A 17,557-nucleotide genomic window follows, 5' to 3' on the forward strand; every position below is an offset into this window, starting at 1 on the left:
GATGTTGTCCATGTGTTTGTCCATCCATTGAAGTTCTGTCTATGTGGTTCAGGTCATGATCAAATTTGTTTTTTTGTGTGTTCAAGTTCAGTGGTTATATATTATTTTGTAAAATATTTTGTGTGTTCAATTTCAGTTTTTATATATTATTTTGTAAAATATTTTGTGTGTTCAATTTCAGTTATATATTATTTTGTAAAATATTTTGTGTGTTCAAGTTCAGGTGTTTTATATTATTTTGTAAAATACAAAATCTTAAATCTACCCCCAGAGTCATCCTTGTCTTCCCTCTGTACTTGAAAATGTGGTCCATAGTGACTGAAAAGACTATAAAATGATTCCTTGTTTATTTTACTTGAGTTATTATATGCTACTTAGACCCAATAATTTCTCAACATTCCTAGGAACCTGGTTTAATTGCAATAAAGAAAGTAGTATTTGGGTGTAATAAATCTTGAAAGAAAAAAAACACTCTAATGTAGTTAAAACTGGGTGGAAATATTGCATTGGTGGCACTTTTTCCGGTCCTCCAAAACTAGGGTCCTGGAAATGCGTTCCTGGGACTGCGGTTCTCCGACTCGGTAGGTGGCGCTGTCACAAAAAACTAGGGTCTTAGAAATGCGGTCCTAGAAGTGGGGTCCTGAAAATGCAGTCTCCGGGACTGCAGACAGATAATATTGCATCAGCTGCGCTATAAGAATCTGCCTTTATGTTGTTAAAATGTCTGGTTATTTTAAAAATTCATTATCATAATAAATAACAATAAAGCAAGATACCCTGTTGAAATATTTGAGATGTGTGGTTTATATAAACTGCAAGTATAAATTCAAATTATTGTGACCGATGTGAAGGGGGAGGAGAATGTATACGTGCGTCACGTTTAAGGCGGCCATACGCTGTGCGATGTCTGTGCGATTTCAGCAAGGTTCCTACTCACACTGAACGAGTAAATGATAATCGCATGCGCTGTAAAGCCAAACCTCAGGATTTATGTGCTCACACTATACGGTCCGAACGTCGAGCTGCGACTTGACTGCTCAAACTATATGGTGTGAAATATGTGCGATAAACCCGCGTGCTGGGTTGGAGTAGAGGATATCATGTATCCATAGATTGTCAAATCAAGCATTAGTTACCAATATCAAGATGATTTAGCACTTCCAATTTATGTATATTATTGTATTAGGGAAGGCTAATTTTATTATTAAATTGATCTGCTATTAGGCTATAATTAATTTGCCACGCAATAATTTCACAGCACATCACCACAATGGCTGTGAGGATAATAAAATATTACATAGCTTACTCCTCGAGGAATAATAAAATAATTACAATATAAATATATGCCTAATTCATTGAACGACCTAAATGTTTTAGACAATTTTCAATTGAAAATTGTCTAAAACATTTTGGTCGATTACAATGAATTATAGGCATATATCCTAACTATATTAACAGTCTATGTCCGAACACTGCAATAATTAGTCATCAATGAAAATTAAAAACAGGTTTATTTAAAAATCATTGTTTAACAAGTTAATTAAAGAGGCACGGTGTTACATCGCAGGTGGCTTGGAAGACGTGGCTAATAACTGGACAAACTGGAGGTAAGCAACAGTAGGCCTAATTGGTAGCTAGTTTGAATTACAGAACTTAGAGTTCCCTCTTTTCGTTTTTTTTTTTTTTTTTTTTTTTTTTTTTTTGCTGCATATTGAAATGGTTAAAGTTCTGTTTTCACGCAGGCGCAGTGAGGGAAAAACGCTGAGTTTAGGGCAATCGGTTCGCAGCTCTGCTTCGTGCGATATAGTCACGACGAGCGACCAAAATTTCTGACATGCTAGAAATTCATCCGACCATCCGATTGCCGATCGGGAGAGGTTATCACCTCTCGTTTCTCCCTGTACACTGCACGAACACTGCACGACTAACGACGCACGACTTAAAGCTGAAAATCGAGTCAGAAAAGAGTCGCACGAGTCAGAATTCGGCTAAAAATCGGACGAAAATCGCACAGTGTATGGCCCGCCTAGTTGATAAAACACTTCCGCAAAGGATCCACCCGTGTATCCTCGCTCATGACTCCTCAGGAAGCTCCTCACTCTTTGATCCTCGCCGACTCGTGATGCAATCATAGACAGTGAAAGAATGCAGTTAGAGAATTGAGATGTCCTTCAAGATGGCTGAGCTTGATCGGTTTCCGGGTCATAGGATGGAGGACGGAGGAGCGAGAAGACGAGGAGGGATATTGAGAAGCACCCCCAGTTGTATTTTGTAGGAGACAGGACCATTAAGGAGTGGAGCTCAGACACAAGGAACGTCAATAAATAAATAGATTGGATACAATTTTCAGCAATATTCGTTTGTCTCACAAGGCCCTGTTACGCAGTCTATGATGTTTCTTTTTGTACTTCTGTTGAAATAATGACAAGTTTTATTGTTTTGTTTTTGTTTTTCAATTTAAAATAAAGTTGTTTTGAAGTGTTTGTATGTGTTAATGCCTTGTTTTTAAAATACAAGCAAGCTATTCATGTAAATCATTACAGCAAATATTTGAAGAACAGAATCTGAACAGACCACAAGACTTGCACAAACCATAGAGAGATCTGGAAGGTGTCTGACGCCATCATGTGGTCGTATAGGAAACTCAACCACCAGTCATTAAAGAGAGTTATTCTCATATTCCAAATGATTACCTTCACCTGACCTGACCTCTGGGAAGACATAACAAGCATTAAAAACTGGTGTTTAATGAAACACCCATTTTATTGATTTTGTTGTTTTCCCAGAGGTCCCATTGCTCTAGTATCAGACTCCAAGGCCCTCCAAGTCCCACAGTTCCATGTCTTGGCTGATTTGCTCCCAGTGTTCCTTTTAAGCTCTGGCGGTGGCAGTCAGGTATCTGAACAAATGACAGGCAAAGAAAACAGAGGATTTAAAGGGTGGAAGGCTGAAATGTGAAAAGCTCTATTAAAAAAGTATGAAATTAATATCAAATAACAAACATTTGAATAACTTTAAATCTGAATATCTTATGTAATTGTTCAGTGTTCTCCAGGGTGATATATAATAAAAGTTTTGAACATAGCAAATGCCTGACAAAATGATTGCAGTCTGATCCTGTACTAAGCGTACACAATTTTTTGTCCAATGAAAAGCTCTCTTTTGAGAGAACAAGTCGATTGGTTGAAAAGGAAGGAACCTGCATTTTTCATGTGTTCTGTTCTTTTTTTATTGCATCCAGCCATGTTAAAACTGAATTAAAGCTTCAGTGTTCACAAATGCATCAAGTTAATTTTAAAGTGAGCATGAAATGGAAGTCTTTTCGTCTTACTGTATATCCGAGTAAAACGGCTTTATTAAAACGGCTTTTTGAACAAGAAAAATTGTAAGGCTGGACTTGATTTTATCCATAGGAAATTAATTGGCTCGTTGTGGTTTGCTATTGCTAAACATCATGAGAGAAGAGAAGAGGTGTCGCTGTAAGAGGGAGGGGACCTTAAATGTGACTACTGAATCTCAACAAAGAGCCAGTTCTGAGTTTCAGTATTTCTTAGTCAAAGGCTCAACTCCCTCTGGTGGTCAAGTTTGTGTAGTGTGAGGTGTATAGCACAAAGGGGGGGTTGTACAGGCACTTTATCACATCGTCAATAGTACAAAAATAAGGGTTTAAAGTGTCTAGATATGTCCCACCTACCTTCAGTTGATATCATTTAATTGTTAGCTTCTGTTTTATATTGACAATTGGTAACTATTTATTTTTGGAGGTGGAGTTATGGGAATGAAGTTGAATTTTTCAAGAGAAACTGTCTCATGCAGTTTGAACACTATAGGTCACCTTTTGAAGCACCGCCTGAATGATTATCAAAAGATTAACGAAAATGATCAAGCGATATTACATTTCAAACCAATTTCACAAGCATAGATAGAAAATGCCTGGCTAGATTCTTATATGGGCAAAAAAAAGACTTAATATCCTACATATATTTTATTTTTAAAAGCGAACTATAAATCTAAGGAAAAGAGCTGAGTAAATTATCATTGCCCTATAACTTCTGATAAGACTGTAAGATAACGAAAGATTACACAAACATGCAATTCATCCAATAAATCTCAATGATAATGTGAACTTAAGTCTGCAGAAACTGATGGCAAAGCACCAAGGCAAATTAATGAGTCAAGAGGCGAGAGCTGAAAATCCATAACCATCAGGGGGGAAAAAAGAAAAAGTTTTTTGTGCAAAACAGAGTAGTAGAATAGTCATCATATTATTGGCAAGTATTTTGCTACTTATATTCCCTACATCTCTCTCAAATCCAGCAAGAGATCACTGCACCACAGGCCGTGCTGCTGACCATTTTTGATGGGTTCAGGTGGGACTACGACCGAGATGTGACACAAAAATACATTGAAGACATTACATTATGTAGTCTTGTTCTAAACGTTTTTCCAGTTTTACTCACTTCAGACCAATAAGGAGAACATGAATATGACAATGGAGTCATGGACATGATGCCTGTCTTCTGGGCAGTGGGACCAGATTTCCACAGTAACTTGTTGGTTGGACCATTTAGGACTGTCAACGTTTAGCCTCTAATGTGCCACTGGCAGAGGAGGACAAACTTCCTTACTTGAGTGAAAGTACAGATACTACCCTACTGGTCAAATATTACTCCGTTACAAGTAAAAGTTGTAAAGACCGATTTTACTTAAGTAAACGTACAGAAGTATTTGTTTTTAAAGGTACTTAAGTACCAAAAAGTAAAACGTTAATGTCAATGCATTGTTTTTTTATTGTTCAACTACCCTAGTCTAGAAATCTAGACGCACCCTAGCGGTCTTTCGAATCGGCTTTGGCCGCGACTCGGGATGACTTGGAGTGAAGAGAACGTCACTTAAGTCATTCTTAAAAAAGGAAGATGTGTTCTGAGTTTTGACGACCGGATACGGCAAAAGTTTAATATATCAACTAACGTTAGCTCCGCTGGTGGAAAAACGCATGGGACTCACTCAGCCACAGCCGTTCGTTGCTCTGGTTGGTTGTAGCGCTGTCCTACTGCGTGCAGAGGGAATTTGAAAGACAACCGTTTATCCCGCCCCTTGGATTGAGGTATGCTAATTGTGAGTTCCCAGACCTAACATCTTGATAGGTGTGGCTTGCCAGGCTACAACTACCCCCATATCAATATCAAATTTATTTCTAGAACACAGTTCCAGTCGTGGGATTGAATGTGAGATTGTATAAGTGCACTCAATAACGTCCACAATGGTTTCGGACACCCAAATGGCTGTTCCCTCAAATAGTGCCTTATTTAAAGTTGTTTGGATTTTATTATGAATATGATAACCTTACTGTTATCTAGTGTGCTCCAAAACAATGACAAAATCCGCATTTAGAAGACCAAACCCAACGTTGAAAATGAAAATCAGGCTGATGTCAGAATCCAACGCCAGATTGACATTAATCTCCAACGTTGGACAGACGTACTGTAGTTGAAAATGAAAAAAGGGTTGACGTTAGAAACCAACATCAGTCGGGTTCTGACGTCAACCAGACTTTCATTTCCAACCAAAATGCAACCCCTGCAACCAAAATCATCCCCTGACGGGTGTTACTTTCTACTCAAGGACCTTGACAGAATTGTAGTGGAGTAAAACATATATTTGTCTTTCAAATGTAGTGAAGTTAAAGTAAAAAGTTTCCAGAAAAAAATAATACTCAAGTAGATACTCAAAAAAATGTACTTAAGTACAGTACTCAAGGAAATGTGCTTTGTTACTGTCCACTTCTGGCCACCAGGTATAAAACCAGAAATCAATGGTGGGTCAGTGGATAACGAGAGTTACGTATGTAACTGCGGTTCTATGAGTTCTGGATGACCGCCAGAGGCAGTGCTTCACACTGGATACTATCTCTCGTTGCAATACATAGGTCGAGTCTAATACAAACAATGTCCCTCGTGACCAGGATGACTCGGGGTGCTCCTCTATTTAACCCCGTGACTTCCTGCAGACTGTCCCTACGGAATCTTCTCGCCTGACTCCGAGTGACAGAAAGCTCTGGCGGTCATCCAGAACTCATAGAACCGCAGTTACATACGTAACTCTCGTTCTATTTCGTTCTTCCTGACCGCCAGAGGCAGTGCTTCACACTGGATGACTTATAACAACAAGGTCACGAGGAGGTCCTACTCACAGTTAAGAGGAAGTTGAGGGTCCGGAGAGGACAGCTGTTCCAATATTACCGGAAGCAGCCACATTTACCCTGTAGTATCTGGCAAATGTATTTGTTGATGACCACGTAGCTGCTGCACAGATGTCACTTAGAAGGACCCCTTTTAATGCAGCCCAAGACGTTGATATTCCTCTTGTCGAATGGCAACTCACCCCCAAAGGCACTGGATATTTATTAGATGTGTAAGCGTGGGTGATAACCTCAACTACCCATTGCGACAATCTCTGCTTTGAGAGGGGCTGACCTCTTTTCGGGCCCCCGTAACAGAGAAAAAGTTGGTCTGATTTTCGAAAAACTTCCGTGGCTCTCAGATAGCCTCGGAGAGCTCTTACTGGGCACAGCAGTTTGCTTCCACTTTCTTCCAGCGCGTTTGACATTGGAGGATTAAACACTGCCAGCTCAATAGCCTGGTTTCTAAAAAGGGCAGAAAGCCGCTTGGGGAGAAATGCTGGGTTGGGCCATAACGTCACGACTGAGCCATCTGCGTTCCAACGCATACAGGATGCGTTAACTGATAACGCGTGGAGTTCACTCACCCGCTTAGTCGAAGCAATGGCCAAGAGAAATGCTGCCTTCAATGAGATCCACTTCAGATCGCTCTGCTCTAAAGGTTCAAACGGGGGCAATGTAAGAGACTTTAAGACTAGGCCCAGGTCCCATAAAGAAACCCTAATGGACTGAGGGGGGCGCAGTCGCTGAGCACCTCTAAGAAACTGAGTAACCAAAGCATGAGAACCCAATTGCTGACCATCTATTCGTACGTGATGTGCTGAAATTGCAGCCACATAAACTCTTAAAGTAGCAGCTGCTCTATTATTTTCTAATAGGGACTGCAGAAAACGTAAAACCAGAGGAACAGGGCAGTGCTCTGGGACCACTGCTTGCTCCGAACACCACTCAGAGAAAAGCTTCCATCGATAGGCATAAGCACTCCTGGTGGAAGGTGCTCTAGAGTTCAATATGGTGTTCTGGACCCTTTGATCGCAGGCTCCAAAGAGTGGTTCCGGCCCCTCAGAGGCCACACACAGAGCTTCAGGCGGTCTGGGTTCGGGTGCCAAATCTGACCCTCCAACTGCTGGAGGAGATCCTTTCTCCTGGGAAGGGTCCAAGGATCCCCGTCTAGGAGCCTGTACATCACTGGAAACCACGGTCTCCCCGGCCAGTTTGGCGCCACTAGCAGCAGCCTGTGGTGCTCTTGAAGAACCCTGTGAACAGTCACCCCGATCATCGGTATCGGGGGAAAGGCATTGAGTAACCGATCTGGCCAGGCGTGGGCTAGAGCATCTTGTCCCAGCGGACTGGATTCCTCCGCAAGAGAGAACCAGAGACGGCAGTGGGTCGTTGTCGCCGAGGCAAATAGGTCCACTTCTGCCCTGCCAAACCGCTGCCATATCATCTCTACCACTTCCGGGTTGAGCCTCCACTCCGTCGATGGAATTCTGTGGCGCGACAAGAAATCTGGAACCACGTTTGATACCCCTGGGATATGCATTGCTCTGATGCTTGCAAAGTGAGGGAAGGCCCAAGTCAGCATTTCCTGTGATACTTGAAGGGATTGGCTGGACCTTGTGCCCCCTTGATGGTTGATGTGATAAACCACTGATTTGTTGTCCGACCTGACGAGGATATGTCTGCCCTTCAAAAACGGAGCGAGGTGCTTCAGAGCTCGCTGAACTGCACGAAGTTCCAGGGTATTTATATTCTCGCATTTTTCCCGAGGACCCCACTGTCCTGTGACTGCTCTGTGTTGCCAGACTGCCCCCCAGCCAGTAAGGGACGCATCGGTCTGGACTATCTCCCTCCGAGAGGGAATCATGCCCAGAACAACCCCCTTGGTCAGATACAATCTGCTCCTCCAAGACTTCAGGGCCAGAAGGCATTGCTGTGTCACCTTGATCAACCTGTTCCTGTGCCAACTGGGGTTCAAGTGGAGACTGTTCACCCATATTTGAAAGGGGCGTAGTGAAAGGAGGCCCAATGGTATGACTGCCGCTGCTGCCGCCAACATACCTGTGAGCCTGAGGAAGCACCTGAATGGAAGTCTTGCCTGCCTCCGAAACCGTTGAAGGAGGAGTAGTATATTGTCCATTCGTTGTTCTGATGGAGTGGCTTTCATTGACCGTGAGTCCAGCGTGAGACCTAGGAACCTCACAGACTGACTTGGAATTAATCGGCTCTTGCTGAAATTCACAGAAAGGCCCAGTCGAGTAATATGTGCGAGCAGCTGTGTGATTTCTAACACTGCCTGCTCCTGAGAGTGGGAGCAAAGGAGCCAGTCGTCCAAGTATGGAAGCACCTGTAGCCCTGTGGCTTGGATTGGAGCCAGTGCGGCCGCTATGCATCTGGTGAAGACTCGTGGCGACAGAGAAAGGCCGAATGGGAGGACACGGAATTGATAGACCTGGTCCTGGAATGCAAATCGGAGGAACGGCCTGTGTTGAGGAGCAATTGGAACATGGAAGTAAGCATCCTTTAGGTCTACCGTAGTAAACCAGTGCTGCTGCTTGACCGCCTGAAGAACATCGGTTATGCGCAACATACGAAATGGTAAGACCTTCAGGAACTTGTTGAGGCCGCGAAGGTTGAGTATGGGCCTTACACCGCCATCTTTCTTTGGAATGATGAAGTAAATGGAGAAAAAACCACCTAGCCGTTCTGACCAATCTACTGGTTCGATGGCACCTTTCTCCAGGAGTTGTGCTACTTCTTGTCTTAAGGCAAGTGAACTGTTGGGGTCTGAGACTACAGTCATCCTGATCCCTTTGAAGGCGGGGGGCCGCCGTCAGAACTGCAGCTTGTACCCTTGGGTTAGTGTTGCTATAACCCATGGGTCGGAAGTTGTTGCTTCCCAGTAACTGAGCTGCTGATAAGAAAACTGTCCGACGGCCGGCCGCGGACCTTCAGGACCTACGTCCATGGCCTCTAGCATCCCTGGTGGGCCGTTGGCCAGGTGCTGTACCCCTAGGGGCCTGAAATACTTGCTGACCCCGAGCCCGGGGCCGCTGAGCAGAATTCCCTACTCGCGGTGATCTCGGAGGCTGGCCCCTGTGAACATCACCTGAGCGTGTTGAAACCGTAGAGCGTGGTAGTTCATACCCCCTAGAAGGCTGACGGTAATTTAAGTGAGCCTGTGGAACTCTCCTCAGGTCAGCAAACTGCTGCCTGGTCTGATTCACCTGGACACTACGCTCCAGTGTCTCCTGTGCAGCTGGCCCAAAGAGTTGCCCTGGAACTACTGGAAGGTCCCTTAGTGTTCTCCGACATGCCTCAGACAGAGGTGATTGTGCAAGCCAGACTTGGCGGCGTGCTTGTGTGAGCGTTGACATCAGCCTTCCCAGCTCTCTTGTCATGAATGCTATTGCCTGAAGGGAGGCATCACTTAAGTTTTGGTTAAAAGGATCACTCCCTGATGATTGAAGGGATTGAGACAGGGCCAACATGAGATGGGAGAGAGAATTGCCAATGCGACCCATTCGTGCTGCTGTGTTATATGCCTGGATAAGATGGTCATCTGTAATTCTACATTGAGGCCGGGGGCACCGAACATTAGGCCTCAATACCTCCTCTGGGGAAAGAACAAAAGAGGCAATAAGTGGATCAACCTTAGGCATCTGACCCAAGCCATAAGTGTCTGCATCCTGCATCGCAGCCAATGCCCTGCTTGCACTAGTGGGGTGCGTAAGCGACCTAGGGTTAGCCCAGCATCTTTGCAACTCCTCGATATAATCCTTTGATGGTGGAATTGTAAGAGGAGAGGGTTGCGCTGAACCTCTGAAAAAAGCACTAGAAGAGGTTACCACAGCAGGGGCTGTGTCAAGACCCAAGCGAGCCAATGCAGCCTGAAGAGCCTGCTTCACTAGCTCTTGCTCTGACTGTGGACCTTCTGCAGATCCATGACCAGCTTCCTGGGAGCCATCATGGGAGAATTGGGATTGATGATCAGATAAAACCTGCACCTCTCCATCAACATCATCATAGAATTGGCTCTGAGAAGCCACCATTGAAAGGATATCCTCCTCCCCAATGGGCGACTCCATAGCAGGGGCTTCGACTGAAGATACTAGTCTCTCGCCCGGTTGCAACTTCATAAGCAAAGCCTTAATCTGAGCAAACTCAGCCGTCAGCACATCCACCTTCTTCCCTAAAGGGTCTTCCTTGGGTCTTTTACCAGCGGAAGCACTGGTTGATTCAGTATTTTTACGCTTACTTGTTGTTTTACGTGGTGGGGGTGGAGGTAGCGACTCCCCCAAAAGCCCTTCCACCATGGTTATCCTCGAAGTCCTCTTCTCCGAAGACATGACGCTACAGTTCATGCAGGCATCTTCCGTGAGGCTCTGTTTAAGGTGTTCTAGGCCTAAACAGGAAGGGCAGCAGTCATGCCCATCATCTGCCTGGAGAACAGCCATGCACAATGTGCAAGTATGAGGTAACTTTTCCATTCTGGTTTCGGAAGATATTTGGTAGGTCGAGCGGAATCACTCTGACTGTCCCTGTCCTAAGCAAGCCTTGCCAGAAAACTTACTAGAGAATAATTCAATACAATATATTACACACACCCAATTATTGAAGTGTACATGTAAATATACCAAAAAATAAATAAAAATAATAATAATAACATATATATTATCCTATAATTATTTTGTTATATATATATATATATATACACACACACAAGGGGCACCCCCTTTTTTTTTTTTTTTTTTTTTTTTACAGCAATGCTAGACTCATTCAATAACACAATAGATGAGTATGCAGCTATTGTAGCTCAGATACCAATCGCTATACAGAGTGCACACCCTCCAAGCGTGGTCTTACTAACTTACCTACAGCTGCAAGTTATTATGGCCCTTCCAACGAGCGAAAACACTCTGTCTAGCGACCAACACAATGCCAGGAAAACGAGAACGAACCCCAGCATCAATGTAAACAAACTCACCAGCCGTGTTGCTTATTTCGTAATGAATGAATCCGTTGCAGCCTCTGGAGGACGCGCAGTCGCGAGACACCAACAAATGTTTTCTGTTGCGAAGCTGTGAAGAACGGATTCGAGTTTTTTTTTTTTTTTTTTTTTACATAATCTACGACCTGCATACGTGCACGCGAGAAGATTATAGGGACAGTCTGCAGGAAGTCACGGGGTTAAATAGAGGAGCACCCCGAGTCATCCTGGTCACGAGGGACATTGTTTGTATTAGACTCGACCTATGCATTGCAACGAGAGATAGTATCCAGTGTGAAGCACTGCCTCTGGCGGTCAGGAAGAACGAAATAGAACACCCGACATACAATGAATATAATAGACGCAAAATGAGTCAAAAGTATGGCACATAGACATTCGACTTGTTATTTATGGGGACAGTTTCTTTCTGTTTAGTGAAAATCTGATGCATGTCTTTACCTCTACTCTCTAACAGAGGGAAAGAAAAATGAGATGAGGAAGAGATGAAAGCCAACTTCAAGCAAACAATTCTAAGATGATGTTTATAAGATTATAATACTGTTCAGACTTCTAATATCATGTAATGGCAGTGGGTCATTATTTATAATAGATATCTTTATCTCTAATGGAAGAGCACAAAATAAGCCTGTTATTATGTCCACTGAGCTTTATGTAGATTGTTTTCAGTAGTCATCATGATACATTACCATGGCTTAAACAGGTAGCATTTGACTGAACTTGGTAGGTGGTGGTGGGAAAGTGCATCATAAACTGCATTATGAAATTAAATGTGTTTTGGGGTCTTGAATGTGTGTGTGCACTTCAGTTATTGAAAGCCTGGGTCAAGACCATGAAAATACCAATTAAACAAGCAGACCGAAAGCATGCCTGTAGTGTTCAGACCAGGTCTCGGGGTATACAAATATGGATACCTACTGTTCTGTATAATATAATGAATAGAATTGAGGGACTGAAGATCTTATAAATGAAACCTACAAGTTCTGCATATTATTATGAATATTTAATATATGCACATATGCAACAGCCCAATAAAAAGAGATAGGAATGCAATACTCATTTCAAAGAGTCATGTATTATTTGTGTGCAAGAATTATCTGTAGACATCAACATAACAAATACTGCATAACTTGCATAACAACATTATTGGTATGAATATAAAAAGCCAGTGCAATATTGATGCCTCATTAATGAGCAAATTAGGTTTTACTATGATCAGTGACTCACTCAACAATAGAAGCCCAACAGAGGTTAGGTGAATGAAACAGGAAAATGACCAAAGCATGAGTAAATCAACAAGAAAATGGCCTCGAACAGAAGAAAACAACATGGAATGGCCAGTCAAAGTCTTGCCCTAAACTATGATTAATATGCTTCACAATAAAGAGTGCAATTCACATCAGTTTTATGCATACATTCATATATATTTATTGTGGACAATTTCAAATTTCAGAATCTAATAACCCAGAATATTCATACGCTGTGTGGTTACAAACAATGAAAATACCTTTTGTTCTTAATGATCATACATAACTTAACATAACCTGGTGGTTAAAGATCTAGAATGCAGGATTCCCTGTATGCTGAAAATACTAGCACAAATGTCCAAGCAGGTCTAGCTGATGCTGGATAAAACTGGTTAGCCAAGGAAATTGCAGTTAAGAAGGCTAGTGGGAGCAAAACAAATCAAGTTTTGCTCGTCATTTCAGCAGGGATGATTCTAAAGTTGGTTAAGAGCAGAAATTAGTCAAAGGTCACAGTTTTTTGCAAAGAACAGCCTTACGCAGCTTTCATATGTAATATCTGACTGATAAAGTCCAAATGCATCGGGGATTTTTTTCCCAACACAATTGCACAAGAGTAGATAAATAACTCAATTAAGCAATGCAGGTGTAAATGACTGGCTAGACACTTATCTTTACCTTCACACAACGCAGCCTTAATACAGTATAAAACACCATATGTCATTTTATATAAGCAGCGAGTTGTAAATCATAGAAAGGTTAGTTACATAGAAAATAACTGCTTTTGTCTCACAACCTTTGATAAGCCACTTGATAAGATAACATAAGATAGCATAAGCATGTAATTTATCTCATAAAACATATGTGATGTGCACTTCAGTGTGCAGAAAGGGATGGCAAAGAACACAAACAAAAGATTCAGTCAAAAGCTGAGGCCATTAGGAACAACCTTCAGACAAACCAGAGAGAAGCAAGATTGTTTCATCAAAACCGTTTCTGTATAAAACAGAGTATTGGAATACCTGTCATGTTATTAGCACTGAGCGTTTTTCTGCTTATGTTCCCTGCGTGTCTTTCTGCTCCAGCCAGAGATCGCTGCACCACAGGCAGAAACAAACTTCTGCTAATCAGCTTCGATGGGTTCAGGTGGGACTACGACCGAGATGTGGACACCCCAAACCTGGACAAAATGGCTGAAGAAGGAGTCAAAGCCGCATATGTCACTCCACCTTTCCTGACCATCACTAGTCCTACACACTTCACCTTGTTATCTGGTAAGGACAAAAATACAATAACAAAACAATTCTAATTTAAATTAAATAGATAACACATATAGTGCCTAAAACTGGGCTCAGTATACTATTTTTTTTAAAGAAATTAATAATTTGATTCTGCAAAGATAATTTAAACAAAGGTGACAATAAAGGCGTTTATATTGTTACAAAAAAGATATTTCAAATAAATGTTGTTGTTTTGATCTTGGTTTTCCTCAAAAATATCAAGCAGCTCAACTGTTTTCACTCAACAATGCTAATAAGAAATGTTTCTTGAGCACCATATCAGCATATTAGAATATTTTCTGAAGTAACATGTGTCAACGAAGACTGGAGTAATAATGCTGAAAATTCAGAGATGCCATCACAGGAATAAACTACATTTTAAAATATATTAAAATGGGGGGAAGCTATTTTAAATTGTAAAAATATTTCCCAATATTACTATTTTGCTGTATTTTTTTATGTAGCCTTGGTGAACATAAGAGCACAAGAGACCACAAGTTTTAAACTATAGTGTATATGCTTTATTTTTAAATTAATTTCAGGAATTTATTTATTTTGACTCTCATAAAGATCACAAAGAATTCCTAATAAAATAAAATAAAAGAGGGTTCTAGCATTGATTGCTTGTATGCCGCTTGCTTTGACATTTTGTTATCTAGTGCAATTAAATTGACACATTTTTAAGTGTAGTGAAGTAAAAGTCCAAATAATTTTTAGAAATTAAGAAACAGAATAAGAACAATGGATGGCCACAAAGGATTTGGAGTTTTTGGGTCACCATATTTCGATTGTCCACATAGCTCAAACAGACAAGCATAATACTAGCAATGCCAAGGCAATGGGTTTCATTCCCACAGAATGCATGAACTAACAAAACATATAGCTTGAACGAAATGTAAGTTTCTTTGGATATCCATGTCTGCCAAATGCATGAACTCAAATATAAAGTTCTGGGGAAGTCTCAGCCATGTCAAAAAAAAAAAAAAAACTTTTTTTCCCCCAGGAAGGTACATTGAAAATCATGGTGTGATTCATAACAACTGGTTCAACACAACCACACAGGAGAAGAAGCAATACTACATGACACAGTTTGTGGACGACTACTGGGATAATGGCAGTCTACCCATTTGGATCACAGCTCAAAGACAGGTACATCTCTCAAACTATTACAACTTGACAAAAGTTTCAGTAAATCTCAAAGTCAAAAAAATAAATAATTTAGTGACCTTCGACATGCTAATGTTCTTTATGATATTGACTTTAAATAATTTATTATAACATCTTAAACTTAGCAAGAGAAAAAAATACCTTACTTAGTTACATTGGCATTAAATAAGACATAAACTGACTTGTAAATGTGTCCTTTCTTAGGGGCTTAAAACAGGATCCTTACACTTCCCTGGCACTGCTGCCAAGTACCATAATGAAACAGTCCAAGTGAAGGAGGTGGAACCAAAGTTTTATGATTACACCAATGAGACGGCATGGAGAGAGAATGTGGATAAAGTCATGAGAGAATGGTTAAAAAATGAAGACTTAGACTTTGTCACTTTGTATTTTGGTGATCCAGATTCGACCGGCCACAAGTATGGACCTGATTCACCTGAGAGACGTGAGGCAGTCAAGAAAGTGGACCGAACTGTGGGCTACATACGGGAAACTGCTGAGAAACACCGGCTCAGTGACCATCTTAATATTATCATCACAGCTGACCATGGAATGAGCACTGTGTTCAAAGGAGAGCAAGTAAAACAGATAATACTCAATGACATCCCAGGATTCTCCTTAAGCGATCTGAAATTCCACATGGTGGATTATGGACCTTCTGGGATGCTGTTGCCCAAAGAAGGGATGACTGAAAAGGTTTATCAAGCATTGAAAGGAGGTCATCCAAACCTTCACGTTTATAAGAAAGAAGACATGCCTGCTCGACTGCATTACGCCAAGCATCCTCGTATTCTACCCATCATTCTCTATGCAGACCCAGGATATGTCATCAATGGGGTGAGCATGAAGTAAACAACAATGGGCACAATAAGCAATATTACAATGAAAACATTATATTATATGTGATCTTATGTTCTGAATGCTTTTCCAGTTCTACCCATTCCAGAACAATAATGGGGAACATGGATATGACAATCAAGTCATGGACATGAAGCCTTTCTTCAGGGCAGTGGGACCAGATTTCCATAGAAACCTGTTGGTTGGACCATTTGAGACCGTCAACGTTTACCCTCTAATGTGCCACTTACTGGGTATAAAACCAGAAATCAATGACGGGTCACTGGATAACACCCGACATATGCTGATATCCAATGGAGAGTCATGTGATTCCGGAGGTGACAAGATAAAAAATAAAAAATAAACTTTCTTAAAAATCTTATCATTTAAATTCACATACTTATTAAGTTTCTTCAAGGTCAGAGATAATACATATTTTGGTTATTTTGAGAGGTAAAAAAAATCATACTATAGAAAAAAAGTGACATTCCTTAAAATATGCTTCAAAAATGATTGACAATATAAATGATCAACTGCATATAATGTCAAACACAATCTCTGTTATGTCCTTAACTATCTTGACAGTTTAAGACACCTTATCATGATAGTCATCAGGTTTGGCATCTTGATAAGGTATCATTGTATGCTTACAACATTCAAACAAACAATACCATTAAATTATATCGCAGCAATCATCAGCCAATTGATAAAAACATGCAAGGATTTACCCTGTCCTTCACTATATGACCCCATGATCTATTAACACGTGGACCAGCTCTATCAATATCTTATCTCAAATTACATAATGTACAGGTCATAAATCAAATTTTTTTTCTTTTTTTTTTCTTTCTTGTAGATACTTCCAAGTCGAGTCTTCCGAACGTGTTCATTGGTCTTGCTGCTGTGGCTGGATTTTTATTTTTTGTGTTTGTCATTGTTACATCTTACAACGGATATAAAAGATACAAAATGAATCTGAGGTAAGAAATGGAGTATGACATTAATTCATTGTTATTTTCAGCACATTACCTCTCTGTGATATTCTAATGTTTTACTTTACCTTCATTCTGCAACAGAGCAAAAGACATAGATGATGTCTACCAGGAAAAAACGGACTCCATGCAAACTTCATTCTAAGAGGGACAATCACTTATTCTTAAATTGCTTGTTTGTCTTTTAATATTACAGCGAGGTCCAAAAGTCTGAGACCACATTAAACATCTAGCGATTTCTTTTTATTTAAGCACGGAAGTAGAATTTTGTGAATTTTTTAAATAATATAGAAATATTTATAAAAATATATATTAAAAAAATTTAAGAATTCATGTCAAAGGCAGCTTGAGTGCAGGTGTCATTAAAAGAAAATGGGAACATACAATACTAAGATATTGTATCAGAAATGCATGTTTCAATCCTTCATTCATTTTTTTATGTGATATAATTTGTAATTAAAAATGTTGTATTCAGAAATGTTGACTGGTGGTCTCAGATTCTCCACTGCCTTATGCAGCATATTTTTTACAGTATATACTGAGGCCATCTAGTGTATGGTGAGTTTATTTAAACTTAGAACAATTGTGACTGTATATGAACAAAATGCCTCCAAATAAATATTGTTAATGATGACAATCACATATTATTCACTCAATTCCTAAGACTTTAAAGTCTTCCAATACTCTTGCTTGCACGCACACACACACACACACACACACACACACACACACACACACACACACACACACACACACACACACACACACACACACACACACACACACACACACACACACACACATTTACCTTTAACCACTCACAATAGGCAGCACAATGCCGGTTGGTC

General features: G+C 40.8%; 1 protein-coding gene across 1 annotated transcript; it reads left to right on the forward strand.

The window, feature by feature from the left end:
- Positions 1 to 13,460: 13,460 nt before the first annotated feature.
- Positions 13,461 to 17,311, forward strand: enpp7.2 (ectonucleotide pyrophosphatase/phosphodiesterase 7, tandem duplicate 2). The gene is made up of 6 exons (XM_077201249.1): positions 13,461 to 13,707; positions 14,717 to 14,862; positions 15,085 to 15,717; positions 15,812 to 16,055; positions 16,574 to 16,697; positions 16,794 to 17,311. Exons 1-6 carry the CDS (start codon positions 13,461 to 13,463, stop codon positions 16,852 to 16,854), a joined length of 1,455 nt encoding a protein of 484 aa, XP_077057364.1. The 3' UTR covers positions 16,855 to 17,311.
- The last annotated feature ends 246 nt before the right edge of the window (positions 17,312 to 17,557 follow it).

Source organism: Siphateles boraxobius, unplaced genomic scaffold, assembly GCF_051911475.1.
Source record: "Siphateles boraxobius isolate OS27281-9 unplaced genomic scaffold, OSU_SipBor_1 46, whole genome shotgun sequence".
NCBI classification, from domain to species: Eukaryota; Metazoa; Chordata; class Actinopteri; order Cypriniformes; family Leuciscidae; genus Siphateles; species Siphateles boraxobius.